At 36.1% G+C, this 17545-nt stretch overlaps 1 protein-coding gene across 1 annotated transcript in view; it reads right to left on the bottom strand.

Annotated features, from left to right (window-relative positions):
* Positions 1 to 17545, bottom strand: part of LOC106069766 (E3 ubiquitin-protein ligase MIB1-like) — a 130718-nt gene that overhangs the window by 6534 nt on the left and 106639 nt on the right. Inside the window, exons 14-21 of the mRNA XM_056029447.1 lie at positions 8286 to 8418; positions 7499 to 7585; positions 6278 to 6406; positions 5431 to 5612; positions 4420 to 4612; positions 2412 to 2490; positions 980 to 1066; positions 674 to 777 (exon numbers count right to left, since the gene is read on the bottom strand). Of these exons, the coding sequence (XP_055885422.1) occupies positions 674 to 777; positions 980 to 1066; positions 2412 to 2490; positions 4420 to 4612; positions 5431 to 5612; positions 6278 to 6406; positions 7499 to 7585; positions 8286 to 8418 (994 nt within the window). The remainder of the gene's footprint in view (positions 1 to 673; positions 778 to 979; positions 1067 to 2411; positions 2491 to 4419; positions 4613 to 5430; positions 5613 to 6277; positions 6407 to 7498; positions 7586 to 8285; positions 8419 to 17545) is intronic.

Here is a 17545-nt window from a genome sequence, read left to right as displayed (position 1 = left end):
GTGTGAAAGCAATTAAAATAAAAAAACAACAACATGAGGTGTTTTAATTCTAAATGGCTGAAAAGTTATAAGTGCTACAGTTTCACTTTGCTCATATTCATTCCTATTGTTGTAAGGTCTAGCAAGTCTTACTGCTGTGTTTATACAAAATGTGTTTTTGCTTCTTGCTATCAGGTCCTAGATCTGTGGAGAAAGTGTGCTGACAAGACATCAGACTGTTTTTTGGTTTTATTTTTATTCTTGTTATGGAAGAAAAGGTCTTGTCGCATAGTGAAGAGTTGTAGAGCTTTAGCATTATGCTCTTATTTAACTTGACTCCAAAATTCTGTCACTGATTTTTCTTTGAACATTTCTTGAAAAGGCCTTTGTTTGGTAGATGGAAACATCGGCACTTATACAAATTCCCATATTATATGAAGATGTAATCCAGCCTTTCTAAGTTCACAGACGCTAAGAATGGAAAATACTAATAGAGCTTTCTCAGATTGTTGCTAATAACTTTCTGTATCTCACTGTATCGATGGCAGAGACTGTGTCCATGACAGAGACTGTGTCTGTTGTTGAAAATTCCATTAACATACTAGTAATTCCTATCCACTTTGCTCTCAGTTCTTGTAGTTCAGTCATTCATAACATGTCTATTTTGTACTAAAACCATGAGAAGTTCATTTACCTGGTCTTTAATATCTTGCAGTTGTTGTTGAAGTTTCTGTATGTCTCTGCTGACATCTCTTGATCCATTGTTCATTATGCCAGGTTTTTGGGGCTCTGGAGGAGCTGAAACAAAGTATTCAAGTTCATATTAATAAGTGCAAAAGTTGTTTTTTTAAAGTTACTATTTTCTATGTTATAAAACAGACAAGCCACTGTAATAAAAATGTAATTTAGTAAATAAAGTTAGTCATTAACTTTTTTCAAAGTCGTACAGACGTACAGATACATTTCTCACATAAAAAAGTAAACATGCTAAAAAACTTACGACTTCCACCACAGCAAACAATGAATGGGATTGTTTTTTCTATAGAAGCTCGACACTGAACACACTTTTTCATTAAGTTAGCACAGCCTAAAAATAAATAAATAAATAAATATATATATATATGTATTAAATTCAAGAAAATATTAATACCAAGTATATTGGTTTCTTCAATTGTAAATAGAAAGGAAAAGCTTCTATAATGTATGTGTGTTGCATTAGGTAAAACAACCACAACCAAAACATCAGTGCCTTCATAGTGCTTCAAGTAAGTCAAAGGCTACTCTTGGTCTTTTATGCTTTTAAAATGAATTCTGTACATTTTATGCACTTACATTTCATTTATTTTTTTAAAGCACTGTCAGAAAATAAGGAAGTTAAGACTAAAGACTATTTATAGTTCTCTAAAAGTGTACTCTAAACATCGAGTAAGCATATTTTATGACTGTTACTTGTATTCTTCCAAAAAGTAAATTCTTTAGCTTTCAAAAGAAATGTTAGTATTGACATTTGTGTACATTATTTGTAAAACAAAGAGACAGCTTGTATTATTCAATAGCTGTACAACATTTTCCTTGGAATATAACAAGAAGGACCAACTAACTACCTAACTCTTTAAGTCAATGTTAGCCAGCAATCACAAACAGGAGTGGCTCAACCAATGGGTATAAGGAAACACAGACAGAGCTATGTGCAAAGAAATGATCATGCTAAACAAACTGGACAGTATAAATTTCTTCCCTGACAAAGAGCAATCTACAATCTTCCAACTAAGAAGTGGACAAACACCTTTAAAATGATCTCCTTAACAGAATAAATCCCACATATCCACCCACTCTGCGCCCAGCCTTATGAAACTGTAAATCATATTATTTCATATCCTCTTTGAATGGCCCATTTTAATTCACCTTATGCTGACCCTATTACCACTACAGCCCAACATAGTCAACACTCTGTGTGACAGTGCTGAACAGCTTAAAAACAGCACACTATTTTTCCTTGGCACAGACTGCAAAAGAGCTTACAGCTCAGCAGCAAAAAGCTGGCTAGAAGAAGTATAACATCTAAAAAAAAAGTATAACTCGAAATACATTACAAAAGAAGTCCACAAGGATCCTCATTATTATTTTTCATCTACAATGATTGTTAATTCTAACAATAGCCTCATAAAAGTCATTCCAGCTCAATTTTTTTTAGATGTTATTATGTTATGAGTTTCTGTGTGAGTTTCAAGTAGAGGCCACCTACAAGTTTGTGTAACTCAAAACCATAGTTCTTCTTGGGATGATCAAATGTTTGAAAATGTAATGAATTATTAAATAAAAAAAGCTTCTTAGAAAGTTTTCTTCTCAATAAAAAAAAATGTGTGCAAAAAAAAAAAAAAGAAAAAAAACATAACATGTTATTATCAGAATTTAATAAAAGGCTAACTCACCATCACAAGCACACATATGACCGCAAGGTTTAAAAAGGACTGTGGCCTTCTTATCTGAACACACAACACATTCTTCAATCTGTGAAGTTAAAAAAAAAAAATTACTTCAACACACAGTAGGATTAAGATTGCAATGTGTGCAGATTACATATATTAGAAAACACACTGAAAGACATACATTTCTATGAATTGAAATAAAGACTTTAATGCTAGGTGGATAGACATGTGGTAAGCACATAGATTTGAAAGACTACTTAGGACTTACTTGACACTTTTCAAAGTTTCACTGCCAGTAAAGTTAGGCTCTAAAAGTCCCAATCTTTCCCAACATGTTGACTTTATAATAGACATCAAGAAAGTCTTATTCACTTGATCTGTTTGTTTTATGTTTTGAATGTTCCTTCAGATTGGAATATATATATATCCTTGCCCCTACCTCCCACAAATGTCTTCTTTCATTTGAAACATACTAATGCATTATGTTTTATAGTGGAAGAACCGTCCAGAGTTTAATTGGAATAAACAATACAATAAACAACAAGAAAATCATAAAAAATAATTTAAAAAAAAACAACAACAAGAAAGAAAGAAAGGGGTATCTGGGAGATCGCTTTTTACATACATTAATAAAAATAAAAAAATTATTTTAAAATGGTGAAAGACCTGAATTCGAACAAGGTCTAAAGCCTCCTCAAGCCTAATACAGTCACAATACCTGGGAAGTGCTTATGAAAGTAGAAGGTTATTGAGTTATTTATTGTTAATTTCAAACATTTCTCTCTACAAAGTAGGGGACTAATTCAACATATTTCCCCTTATCAGTCTAGTCAATTTGTTTTCCCTTCTTCAAGTTAGCAAACAAAATAATTAATTACCAATAGTTAATTGGTTAATTTTTAAAAATTCTTGTTTTGTCAGATAAAAGAAATTCTTGTGCGAAATTTTAGCTTGATCTGAGATTGGGTGTGGGAGAAATTTACGTGTACAAACTCTGTACCAGACAGACAGAGAAAGTTGATATAAGCTTAGTAAAAATCATAAATTTACTTTTATCTAGAAGTTGCTGTCTATTTCATCCACCCTTACACCCTGAAATCTAGTTTGCTGGCGCAAACCACCCTTTCTCCCAGTCCCATTTTTGAAAGGTTCCACACTTTGTTTTTTAGACTAAGTAGTCTACTAAGCTTCTTATTGCTCTCCAGTAGCTACTGACAGACAGAGTGAGTTGATATAAGCTTTGTAATAAATCAACAAGACTTAACAATAAACAGTAGAAAAAACAACTATTCAACATTGGAATCTTATAGAAATAGAATGTTTACTGACTATTTTCAAGTTTAAAAGTTAAAATACCAGCAAGATTTAAACAACCTAGATCTTTTGTTAACAAAGAGACCAGCACAAGTAGTGGATTAGGGCATCTATTGTCGACTATCTGATCATGTTGTTGTTGTACTGATAAAATGCAGTGATGGGAATTTTCATAAAATTTTTGGACTTTAAAAATTTTTCTCACTCTTTTTTTACAGACTAAAATTCTGAAATATGCATTCAAAGCACACATCTTCTTTAAAGTTGTTTGAGTGAGATATTCCAACAACACAGATTAGAGCATTAATTTATCATGTTCAGACTGCCTAGACCAGTTAAGTGCAAAAAAAAAAAAAAAGCAGTTCTTCCATTCAAATGTTAAAAAAAAATTGTCTTAGATGCATTTTGTCCTAAAGCAGAAGTTGCATAATTGCATGATATTATTTTTTAAAATACTCAATATAATTAAATTCTACGTATTTTAAAAGATATTTAGCAAAATGTCCTGTTCACAAATGTGGGTGTAGAAAAGTCATTTGAAAGCACTAATTTATAAAAAGTCTTTAGAGAAGAAAAGTTAAGAGACTGCCTTACAATTGTTTAAAAAAAAAAGGATAATTCAGTTAGGCTACAAAGGACACAAAAAAACAAACACATCTTTCCAAAATAGATCTGAACAAAGCGTTCTTCTACTAACCTTTGTTCTGGACTGAACAGGGTCTTTGCACATAAGACACTTCTTGACCCGAGGTGAACACAGAGAACAGGTACAGATATGTCCACAGGGGCCAAACAGTGTGTCCCTCTTCTGGTCAGAGCAGACCATACACTCCTCCAGACTCTCTTGGTCATTGCGGATAATGGCAGCATTGGGGGCAGTCAAACCAGGACTGTGAACACATTTGTTGGGTTACCAATGTCACATTACCATTTAGGTATACAAAATAAAGTCAGGTAAAAATGCATAGTTAACTAAAATAAGTTATAATCAAAGAAATATATTAAATTAACACAGTGGCATAGCTATGGGGGGGGGGGGATTCGAAAATCCCCCAGGCCACCACTTGAGGGGGCCCCCAAATGAGTGTTTGAAATTTTTTTTTTACCTAAATATTTAATATTACGCCTTTATCTCATGTCATGATGTTGAATGTCAAAATGCAGGGGCTCCTAAAGAGGTCAAGCCCCTCAGGCCCCCAAATGATGGCTAATTCCTAGCTATGCCACTGATTTAACAAAATTATGGACATCAAATACAATCAAGTCTGACATAGTTAATGTACCAAATTAAGATCTCTGTATTTCACCAAAGAAAGGATTACAACTTTTGCTAACGTTTGTTATATTTGTTATACAAGACTTTCTTATAATCTTCTTTTTTTTTATTAAGCCTTTACTCATTATAACTGAGTTCCTTTTTTACTAGTTTTGTAACAATACTTTTATAGTTACAACTGGAAATTAAAACATATTAAAATAAAAGATTGTGGTAAAGGGGAAAATGCTGATTTAGGTGACTATAAAATTGACAATGTACATATGCCATGTTGCAATATCTTTTCTTCTTTGACATATTATTGTTATATCTTTCTAAAGTGGTTTCGTTTTTCAGATGAAACTTCCTTGCTAAATATATTTTGTGATTATGACATGAACTACTTTTGTATTTACTTTACTAGGATAATTCTATGATCACTTTAGAACCAACCTGTTACGTTCTTTATGACATTTGGCTAAAGTCTTGCAAAGATTGGGATCAGGACAGAGATCCAAAGGTGTTTGTCCTTTCTTGTTTTTTAAGTTAAGGTCAGCTCCATTAGCTGCCAGAAAGCATGCAATAGAAGCACTAGACTTTTTATCAGCACCTGGTGTACCTAGTCCCATCAGCAGCTGCAGTAATAGAAAACAAAAATGTTAGGTCTTAGCATTGACTGGGATAATGTCGAGAGGATTGCATCAGATCAAACTTTGGAGACATCTGTCAGGAAGGACAAATTACATAGTCATTTTAAAAAATAAGTAAATGTATTCCTTTCAGAATATGCCATCTATAGGTTAATGAGAGTGCCATTTGGCCAGCTCACCTACTTTCCCAACAAATGTCAGGTACCCATTAACAGGTGGAAATTCAAAAGTTCAAAATAAAGAGTCTTCAACCATCAGTTTGGAAGCTAAGAGTTTTACCACTAGGCTTCCACAGCCCATTATGTTTTACTTTACTAACAGAATTGTATCTTAAGCAAAACTTCATTTAACAAGGCAATCCATATTGATTAGAGTGAAATAGACCCTATAAAAGGCTTTTAAAATAACAATGTTAGTCTAACAGCCCGATACAAAAGAAGGACAAACCAATGCTTTAGCAATGAAACAAATAACAATATTACATAAAATGATAATGAGATTGTACTGTTATGATAGAAAAAAAACAACAACATAACAATGTACTTGACAAAAAAAATGTTAACTTGTCTGCATCAATCAAATAATCTTATAACCCAATCTGATCAAAGACAAATGAAGCAAGCTTGTTCATTTTAAAAACAAACATTTACTTTGCCAACATCTTGCATGTCTTGGAGTTGTCTTAACTGTGACAGTGTATGATGTCTTAAAGCTTCATGAAGAGGTGTATCACCATCTTTGTCTGGGACATTCAGATTACAACCTTCTCGGACCAACAGCTGGAGAGACAAAAAGTTTATTTACAATCAAGCTGTAAAATTAAATTATTATCGAAAGATTATACAAGATTTGAGAACCAGAAATAATGGGACATAATTCTAAAGCGTTTTAAAGACAAGGGACACAATCAATGAACATTTTTCATGTACGGTAGATTTGGAATAATAAAATAATAAAAAGTAAAAAGCAACATTTATATTAAAACACACTAAAAAGTAGAAACTTAAAAAAAGCGTTGGGTGTGTTTAGTTTAATTTAAAGTGAATTTCAGACCCAACCTGTAAGTAACATAAGCATTGTTTAAAAAAAAAAAAAAAAAAGATTTACTAAGGCTCAACCCTGAATAATATTTTTAGTTATACCTATTTTTCTATGGATTTATAGTAATAAACAAACAAACAGCAATGTCCCTGCGAACGCCGTTATGGACAATATAGAGAGACTTCTTATGGACCAACAGTTAAGCTGGGCAGGGCACGTATCCTGTGTGGGGGACGAATGTATGCCAAAAGCAGTCTTTTTGGTGAGCTAAAAGGTGGTTGACGTAACGGAGGTGCACTTTAAAGACCAGCTTAGGTGCCAACTTGCCTTAGCCGACATAGAAGAGAGCACCTGGTTGTATGCAGCCTCAGAAAGAGACAGTTGGTGATCCCCTACAAAGGCCATGGAATACACATTTTTCGATGGAAAGCAAATCCACTGCTGAAGACAGAGGTAGACAGCGAAAAGAAAATCTAAATCAACTACCAACAACAATGGTTATGTCAGTGGTGGGTGTGGCAAAATATGTAGGTTGCAGCTGGGGCTGCATAGCTACAGGAAATACTGGATCCCTCATTAATCTCGGATTCGAAGACAAGCCATATTATTATCAAGACATGTTCATTGGTAAAAAGTTTTCATTGAAGCTGAGAGTGGAAACAATAAAACAATAAAGTAATTTTTAGAGAACAATGGGAATTACATTAGTATTTGTCTCTAAATGTACTGGCTTCACAACATTTGTAAACATTTAATTAGTAAACATTTTCTAATGAATTGTCTCACTGTTAATAATAAGAGCCTTAGTGTACAACTCAAGTAAGACTTACTCTGACAATCTGTGTGTGCTGTCTCTCTACAGCCAAATGTAAAGGTGTCTGGAGGTTAACATTCTGAATGTCCATGTTTGCTTTACCCTGAAAGAAAAAAGCATGAACTGATAAAGTTAGAGCCCAACTGGCAATGACAACAATAATTGCTGGAGAGATTGCTGAGAGACAAGCTATAAGGTTACATTAATCCATTCGTTTGAAAAGAAAGATATCAATAATAGCGTAAACCCTGAAACCAAAATGTTTGAGTCACTGTGGCTTTCAATAATACTACTATACTTAGTACACTTGAAATAAGATGAAGCACATTTTAGTACATGGTGGATGAGTGGTCAAGTGCTGGGCTTGTCAACCAGGAGTCTCAGGTTCCAATCCCAGACAAGACTGGGATTTGGAATTTTGGGATTTTTAGTGTGACTCAACTCTAATGTGTACCTGACATTAGTTGGGGAAAAGTAAAGGCAGTTGGTCAATGTGCTGGCCACAAGACAAACTAGTTAATCATGAGCCACAGAAAAAGATTGTCTCATTGATTGCAAGATCTGTAAGGGGTACTTAACTCTTTTTTTTTTTACATAGTAGTACTAGAACATGTCTAAAAATGAATTTTTCTAACTTCTTTCAAATTGTTTGTAATAAAGAATAGGTAATGACTACAAGAAAAAACCACTCTTGTAAGGTCCATTTAATACCTTTTGTTTTCTGTGTGCACCCTACAGGAGTGATTTATGATGTGATAAAAGAGTATCAACTCTTCAAGACCCCAGAGTGTTACATAACATACCTGCTGCACCAGCAGCTCTGCCACTTCCACATGGTTATTGAGAGATGCTAAGTGAAGCGCTGTGTAGCCATCATCTTTCTTCTCATCAACAATCCAGGGTCTAGGTAACTTGGTCAACAAGATACGCATGGCACTAACAAAAAAAAAAAAGAGAGAGATACAGTTTCAGTTAAAATACCATTAATAAACTTAGAGGTTTGACCATCTTGGAATAAAGATTGTGGACAAAGGCTACTTCAACATGAAAACAGACAAAGCTTAAAATCATTTCTCATGTTCAAAGGCAGAAAAACATCTTTGCCCCAGGGAAGGGGATATTACTTTATTAGGTCATAGGTTTAAAAAAAAAAAGGGAAAAAATTGAACCAAAGACTTTGTAATGACAGGATTTGAAAATGAAATTCTGAGCTAATCCTGACCATATTTTCTCCACAGTAAAATGCTGTTTTATTTTCCCAACAGTAAACAAGAAGAGAATCTCTCTACCTTTGACTGACTAAGCAGAAAGACCAGGACAAGAAACTGAGTGTTGTGAACTCTTTTAGCTCTTCTCTCCTCCCACCCTCTCCATCCAAATAGAATCCTTGTAGGTTATATTCTTTGATTCATTTGGACCTTATTCAATGTTAGTGGCATCTGCTATTGATTCTAACGTAAATTCATAGCCAGTTGGAGAAGGTTGTTTGAAATGTTCTTGCCAGTTTCTGCCTGTATAGTCTACAGGCTTGTGTTCATCTAGTCTATGGAACAATGCAAGATAACATGCCAGAAAATGCTGTTTTTAAGGAAATGAAAGTAAAACTATTGTGTCTCTCTGCGGCATGGCGTTCCAAGGTGAAGGACATAAGAACCTTTCTGGTGTAATTAAACTGTCTTTCTGTCATTCCTAATCCCAGAATAGCTTCTAAACTTCATCTACGTCTTCCAACAAATCAGTTTCATTACATGCCCTCGTTAGGATCACACGGAATGCCACCCCCCTCCCTCCTCCTCCTTTCCCCCCAAACATTTGTTTGTGTGTTCAAGTAGCAATCATTCAAAATTCTATCATCTTTCGCTAGCCTCCAATGCTAGATCAAGCTCTGTAGAACAGCACTATTCCTAGGTATATAGCAGTAAGAACACATCAGAGCTTCACGTGATATATATATCGGGGCAGAATGGAGCAGGTTAAGATCGAGAAAACAAGTGCATGGTGGATTGGGACAGTTCACCGTTGGTTATTAAAGATCATTTCCATACAATGATGGCTAATTATGTCAGTTTGTATTTGAAAGATTAGATCAACGCTAAAATAACTGAAAGCTTGTATTTTTAGACCTGGAAACTACTCGCTACCCCTCCCCCGCGCACTGCCCTCTAGATGTTCTAGCGTGAGTTTCTCAAGTCTACGTTTTCTTATCAGAAAGTGCCCCCGCCACCCTGGCTACTGTGTAGGCACACAACCTTATTACAGCAGTAGCAGCAGCCAAGGGAGTTGAAGAGATTTAGGAGAACATTGGATGGGCATCCTACAATTACTGTAAGACTTCAACTGGCTCGTCACCGAGTTCTTAGTCCAACATTGGTTTACTACATGATTAAGGAAAGGAAAAAAACAACAATGCTTCGTCAACGTTAGGGTCCAAGTCAGTGACTTTGTTGCTTACATATTGGGGCAGAGTAAGACTAGCAACTGGGCAGCGCCAAACCAATGGTCTTCAGAAACATTTACACACTGCTCCAGTCTGACCTTTGTAAGACCAAAATAGAGCACGCTGTGTTCAGGGCTACCAGATTTCTAGCATAGCACTTGTAGCTCTGGCTGACAATAATGTAGCTAATCTGTTTTATTTGAAACAATATCTCTTTATCTACGCAAATACGATAGTTCTTCAAAGCGGAAAACTTTTTTTTGTTTGTTTGTTTTAAAAACCTCTTTTTTTTTTTTAACGCCTAACGCTTATCCCCCAGAATGTACTCATTACTGTTAAATGATAAATGTCTTTGTTTCATTCATGCAACTCTTTTCACGCTCCAATGATACTGGAAACTTGTGTGCTAGCACAGACGTCTTGTTCTGAGTTCCTTTAGGTCGCACCAAATGAGATGAGAACAAGTCCCATTCATTGTAGAGGTTTGTACAAACAATCTTTCTCATTGTATTGTTTTTCTCCCCAAATAGAACAATAGGTATCAAATGTTTAGTGAGTTAATGATAGTGTCATAAGAAAAATCTCCGTAAAACTTAATTCCAACAAATCTTAAATATTAACACATTTTGTTTAGAGATGGACAAATAATCCTCGGCATCTCGGGATTGAGAAAGAAACATTTCAAAAGAAACTACAACAAACTTGTATCTAGTAGCGATCTATAGTACTGCTAATGTAACTGTTGTTACCAACACTTGCACAGCGCATAAATAAGAATTGAGCAACATAAAAGACTATCAGATATTTGTTTATTTGAAGATATTACACAAGAAATTAGTTACCATTAAAAGTCAGATTAGTTAAACAGTAGCCAGTCAACTTTATATACTAAACCATACATGTATAGAGAAATGGCTTAACTAGATTATAATCACACCTTTGGGGATTCAGATTACAGCTACTGTTTGAACTGATCTTGAGGTCTCATCTATCTACATTTATAGCTGTTTTCAATCAGAATATTTCTACATTCGAGAGGAGGCTCAAATACAATGATAGGCCCAACTTCTCATTTCATACAAAGTAATGGTCAAGGGGTCATCCCCTACTTATACTGGACACGCACCGAAATGAGTTGGCATTAACTTTAGGAAGGCTTACGGCACAGATATCCCCTCCCGCCCCTCTCTCTATTACTTTTTTTTTTAAACATCGAATTCCACCCCAGGGGAAGGAAATGCCACAAATCATGACTCACATAGCGAAGGGGGAATCTCACGCGCCTCTCCACCAGCACCCCTCGCATGTACCCATCCCCGAGAACACATACAGTGAGAGTAGTTCATTTTGGGGGAACTCCACACACACACACACACACATACACACTCGTGCGCACGTTCACCCTCCCTCCCTCCACGTCCATTCACCTCATTTCGTGAGACGCCTGGGCCGCACTACTCAGTCAGGAATGTGTAGTTGTGGGAGGTGGGGAGGGAGCCAGACACTGGGTCACAGGACGGCACAGACAAATTGAACTCTAGCCAGTTTCTCCCTGACAGAATGAAACGTTTTCATCACGCGCATCTATGTCTGTCTATTTGCCTGTCTGACATGTAACAAAACGTCAACTTTCTCAACAACCTCTCGTTAGACAAATGTATCTTTAAACAAATCAGAAAATTGTCATTTCTTGACAGATCACCAATCTTAGTGGGATCACATTCACACAGCTCAAACCATAAGCCCAATGGGTGTTGCTCTGTTGTTCTCTCTCTCTCCATTCCTACTAGCGACATGAAGACAAAATGTCTGCGAGGTCTTTAACTGACTGGCAGCTCGATACATTAGTTGAAAAACAGACCACTAGTCGGGTGAGGGACGGAGACATATTGATGAATGTTTATTTCACTTCATCTATCACTTTGTTATTTCTTCACAAACACATTTTTAAAAAGTTCATACTTGCTTTAAAAAACACCGGAAGCCAAACGAATCAGCTTTTGGCCTAAGATCCGAGCCAACAGAAGAGAGCTGACTAGTCCAAAATGAAAGAGTTTCAAATATTTCAAAACGACTATTGGCGCTAAAAAGAACAGGTTTTTTTCCCCTTACTAGAGATAAGAGACGCTCAGTAGAGACGATCACTAGCGTTCTGAAGAAAAAATGTTATCTACCAATAAGTAACAGTCTTTTTATCCACCGAATTTGTTTTTTTGTTACTATCCCCCTACACTTCACGTTGTCCCCCCCCCCCCCCCAACCATACAAGTTTTGACCCAAACATGACTGCTGAGAAGTTATTTTATATTTGAAATGAAAACCAAAACCTCTACTTTGTAACTAGATCGAAGTGAAATACAAGAAGAACACTAATATGTATGTGTCATATATGGAAGCAGTGTATAAGTTTAAACAACTTCAGACTGTCATCTCTAAATTTATCTTCAATCTATTTCAGAGACTTACTGGCACTCAATAGATTAGAAAATGTATTTTAGAGACTTACTGGCACTCAATAGATTAGAAAATGTATTATAAAGACTTACTGGCACTCAATAGATTAGAAAATGTATTTTAGAGACTTACTGGCACTCAATATGTTAGAAAATGTATTTTAGAGACTTACTGGCACTTAATATGTTAGAAAATGTATTTTAGAGACTTACTGGCACTCAATAGGTTAGAAAATGTATTTTAGAGACTTACTGGCACTCAATAGGTTAGAAGATGTATTTTAGAGACTTACTGTACTCATATGTTAGAAAATGTATTTTAGAGACTTACTGGCACTCAATAGTTTAGAAAATGTATTTTAGAGACTTACTGGCACTCAATAAATTAGAAGATGTATTTTAGAGACTTACTGGACTCATATGTTAGAAAATGTATTTTAGAGACTTACTGGCACTCAATAAATTAGATAATGTTTTTAAGAGACTGCTGGAACTAAGATCATCCCACAATTATAATGACTCTCATCTGAACCGCTACTTGGAACAAGACCTTGACAATGGTCTAACTGTATAGCATGTATACGAAGTCTGACGACTTAGTTAATGAAGAAAGCGCTGTGTTTCACTATTCAGTAACCAACAAAAGCTCCCAGAACTTTGTAACGTACAAATCAAACGACGAAAGTCACGACTGTCAGAAAGCTTTTCATTTGTCTCAACTCATTGCTGATTGACCTACAAGTAGCTAATGGCCTCTTATAAACAACGAGCAAGCCACGAAGTAGTGTATAACCTTAGGAAGCTACAAAGTTGCTAGGTAGAGGAGGCTTGAAACACCTGTCGTGTTGATAATAGATGAGTACAAACAGCAAGGTGAGCATTACTAATAGGCTGCCCAAAGTAAATTCTGCTGTTTCCAAGTAGTCACAAGTCAGTTGGTCTGCAGACCACTAATTACGACAGGTGCACTCGCTACTCAAAGGCGCTAATGAAAGTTTAGAGGACTAAAGATGCAAACAGGTCAATCAAGTTAATAAACAGGACTGCCTTGACTAGATCTAGAGCTTTTCTTCTGCCGTAGCATTAAGTTGATAGTTCATTATTACATTTTTAGATTAAAACGTATACCTAGATCTTAAAAAAAAATAAATAATATATATAATAAATAATATATATATATATATATGTTTTGCTGAAGATTTTTAAGGCCATTCATTAGTATACTTGATTTTAAAGCGGACTCGATTAGAGTCGCAAGATTAAACCAAGACATTTCTTATAAGAGAAAGGAAATATGGAACTATTTATGGAAATATTGATAAGAACTGTTGAAATACTGGATGTGACAAAAGAACCACCTTTTATTATTCCCAGTCTAGTATTCTAAAGTGTTAAGATTGAAGTGTGGCTTGAACAGTCTTGACTTAGCTGATGTATGCATGGCAATCTTTTTAAAATGGTCCTTTTACCTAAAGTTAATATTGTAATAAGGCTTTTCTTCGAGTCCGAAGATAAGTGAGGAATGCAGTATTTTCCGTAGCTACGCAGCCTCAGCTGCGACCTATACATTTTGCCACATTAGCGCAGGCATAACCAAAAGTTACATTAACCATAAACCCCCTAGGTTGATGTGTAAATTTTCACTGCGTATGGTAGTTCTTCTAGACCCAATAACTTTTTTGTTCTTCTTGGATATGGTAAAAAACAAAAAAACAAACAAAAAAAAAAAAAAAACAAGAGTGGCTCCATGTATTTCTCCATTGTTTCTACCTACTGACACTAAAGAACTGTGTTATGAGCGTTAAGGACTCTACTGATAGGAGTCAACAAAAAAGACAATTCGTGCCTAATCACTTTGCTCAAATAAAAGGAGAAATAACAGTGAAGTGACCTAAGTAGCTTGTTACGTAATACGAGTGTCTAAGCGTATACATCGAGAGTCTTCCTATCTAGTGATCATATTTTATGCGTCCTTGCTTGAACATGGCCTGTGTAAGATACAAGGGAGGCCACAAATGGGCAATGAAAGATTGTATGGCCAGCATTTTTCTGGCTTGCACATGTGGACAATGATGGTCAATATTACATAGGGTAAAAAAAAACCTTCCACATTATCCCTTGGCTTTGAGGCCGCACTAATTTATCGGTCGAGCTGCCATCGACTTGGCCAGGCGTCAAATGCTATACTGACAGTAAGGGGGAAATGGAGGAATGAGTTCAACAAAAAAACTAACAAAACAAACAGAAATATGACAATAAAGCCCTCAGAGAGAGAGAGAGAGAGAGAGAGAGAGAGAGAGAGAGAGAGAGAGAGAGAGACAAACAATTGTGGCAAGACTCCTGGGAAAGAGAAGGAAATGACAGTTTTTTGTTTGGAACTAGGCCACCCGATAAATGAGGGACGTTTTGATTGCTATGACTGATGTGATTTGGAAGAATCTAACCCATACAAGACTGACCAGTAGATGTGTGTAATGAGTCATGCAAGCTGGAGTGGTCAAGAGCTGTGTTGTTATTGAAACGATCCGCGAGTAGCTTTTTACGTGAATTCGCAATTTCATGTTGTCAGATTACATTGTCCATATATAATTGCCTCTCTAACTATCCAATAATAAAGTGCTCATATTTACAGCTAGGTTCGGGCCACGGGGAGAGTCACAGTTTCTGATTGGTTTCTCTTACATTTATTTACTATTTATAGCTTCAATGTTAGTGTTGCTCTATCAGACTATATTAAAGAGGCTCGCTTTTAATAATTTTAAAATCAGCGATTTAAAGAATATTTCAAGCAATCATCCAATTACATTTGTCAGTGACCCGCAAATACAACTGGAAACGAGATTACCCTTGCACAATTGGAATTCTTACATTAGCTCTTTAGGTTGACCTTAATAAGTTGTTGTTTTCCTAAAAAGGTCAAATGACGAATGAAAACAACGCAAACTGAAATGATGTAGTACTTTGCACTGACACCACTGTTCAAAGTTATGTTTCAGTTTAGGAATACTAAGCACTCAAAGAATTGCCGTCAGACTTCCCAATGGCAGGCATCATATATAACGTGTTATCGCTTCTTCCCCCACCCTTTTTTTTACACTTTTATTTACGATTCAGTTTTTATTTGCCAATCAATCCTAACTCCTTCAATCAGTACAAACAACGCCTACTATCGGAGTAATGAGGTGACTAAACTATACAACCAGAGAAAACCCCCAATGTGCACCCTTCTAACTCAGCTAATACTGACTCTTTGACTTGTTCAGGCAGTCAATATTTACTTACATTTCTTCATTGGCAGAACATTGACACTATTCTAGCGACGCTTTAGTCTCGATTTGGCGCGATTAGTGTTTTCAATTCTATAACAAAAATTGACAGAAGAAAATGAAAAAGCAAACATGAAATGAACCAATCTAAGTAGCAGCGAAACTCTCCATAACATAATGCACTCAAATCATGGGAAGGAAAAGAGCAGAGAAATGGGAGATCTATTTTAAACAACAGAGAGCCCATTGCTTAGGCTAAGTCTATTAACCAATGAATGCTTCCAAAAATCAAACAATTTACAATTCTACTCATCATATTGAACTATTTTTTTTTAATGGTACAGACGATGAGAAAACTAAACTCTATCGACCAGGAGCAGACAACGAGTGCGTCTACGTCAAATGAAGCAATGCATGAAGGACATGGCCGTCAGAGGCCTACGTAAAATGAAATTATGTATGGAAGATGCGGCCGTCACACATTTACGTAAAATGAAGCTATGTATTGAAGACAAAGCTGAGTTTTTCCAATTTCATAAGATTTATACCAATACAGCCACCCCCCTCCTTAGGTAAGGTCAAAGCTCGGTTTTTCCAGTCTCGGAAAATTCGTCCATCGTCTTTTGCTTTTAAATGCAATATCTATATATATAATTCTCTTCATGGCTCAAGAGTTTGGACACCAAGTAATGGAAATATCACTCTTTTATTTCTGCAAGTCGGACGGACTAGAGTTACCCCACGTAATTTTAGAAAAGGGGGGGGGGAGAACATGTAGTATTCACCCGTCACTAAATAGCAGGGCCGGACTTAACCATTGTGACCAAGAAGTCAAGGGAAGAAAACACGTAATCTACCATGTATTCACCCGTCACTAAATAGCAGGGTGGACTTTACCATTGTGGTGCCCAATGCGAAACGGATTTCGCGGGGCCAAATTTGGGTAGGGATACGGATAATAACTGAAAATTAAGAGTTTGTATTAGAAAATATATTCATCTTTGCAATTTATTCATTCTTAGGTTTGGCGTTTTCCATATTGAATGACACCCCAATATGACGATTTTTGTCTGTATATTTCACGAAATTTGTATGAGTTTTCAAAAGATTTTAATTATTTCCGGGTATTTACAGGACTTTTTCGTATATTTTGCAATTTCAGGAGATTTCCAGTAGCTCCTGGTAAATCGAAATTTGTTATAAGTTATAAAATGTTTTAATTTAATAATTTATATACCTAGAATTAGCGCGAATCCTATGAAAGTGCGGGGTCCACTGCGGTCGCATAGGTTGCAGTGGCCTAAGGCCGGCCCTGCAAAATAGCGGCGTATGCTACGCCGCCCGTCGACTAGTTAATATTAAAAGCCAACTATAAAGACTTTCACTTGTTTAAAAACAAAAAGCAAGATCTAACTATAATTGTTTAAATTCCACCAGAAGACATAAAGTCTATTTGTTTTGACGTTCATTTATTGTTAGCTAAGACACGGGCACTACTTGGTTCAAGTTCTAGGAGTCAGGTAGCAGGCTCTGTCCGCTATTTCAAGTTTGTCTCTGTGAGCATGATTGAACTGGACTTCACCTAGACACGCCGCTTAGAGAGCTTGCCCTACAACCATGCCCTTCTATCTTATCATCTTATTCTTATACCGGAGTAGAGTTTGCAGCCCTGGGCAGTAGAGCGGAAGCAAAGAGGAGGCTGAGAGATGGAGACAGAAGGTGGGAGGCAGGAGGAGTTTATTACACTCATTGTATCCAATCAAGCTGACCAGAGAAAAGAGGAAAAGGTAAAAACGTGGGACAAAGAAAAAGGAAGGAAGAAATTATGAGCGGTGAGTTCAGAGAAGAGCGCGTTGGACACAGAAACACTGTCAGCAAGACAAATCTAGCCAATTACATTTTTTTGT

The sequence above is a fragment of the Biomphalaria glabrata genome, chromosome 5 (genome assembly GCF_947242115.1).
Source record: "Biomphalaria glabrata chromosome 5, xgBioGlab47.1, whole genome shotgun sequence".
In the NCBI taxonomy this organism is placed as follows: domain Eukaryota; kingdom Metazoa; phylum Mollusca; class Gastropoda; family Planorbidae; genus Biomphalaria; species Biomphalaria glabrata.
Note: the sequence above shows the minus strand (reverse complement) of the source record. Positions and strands in the feature narration are given on the sequence as shown.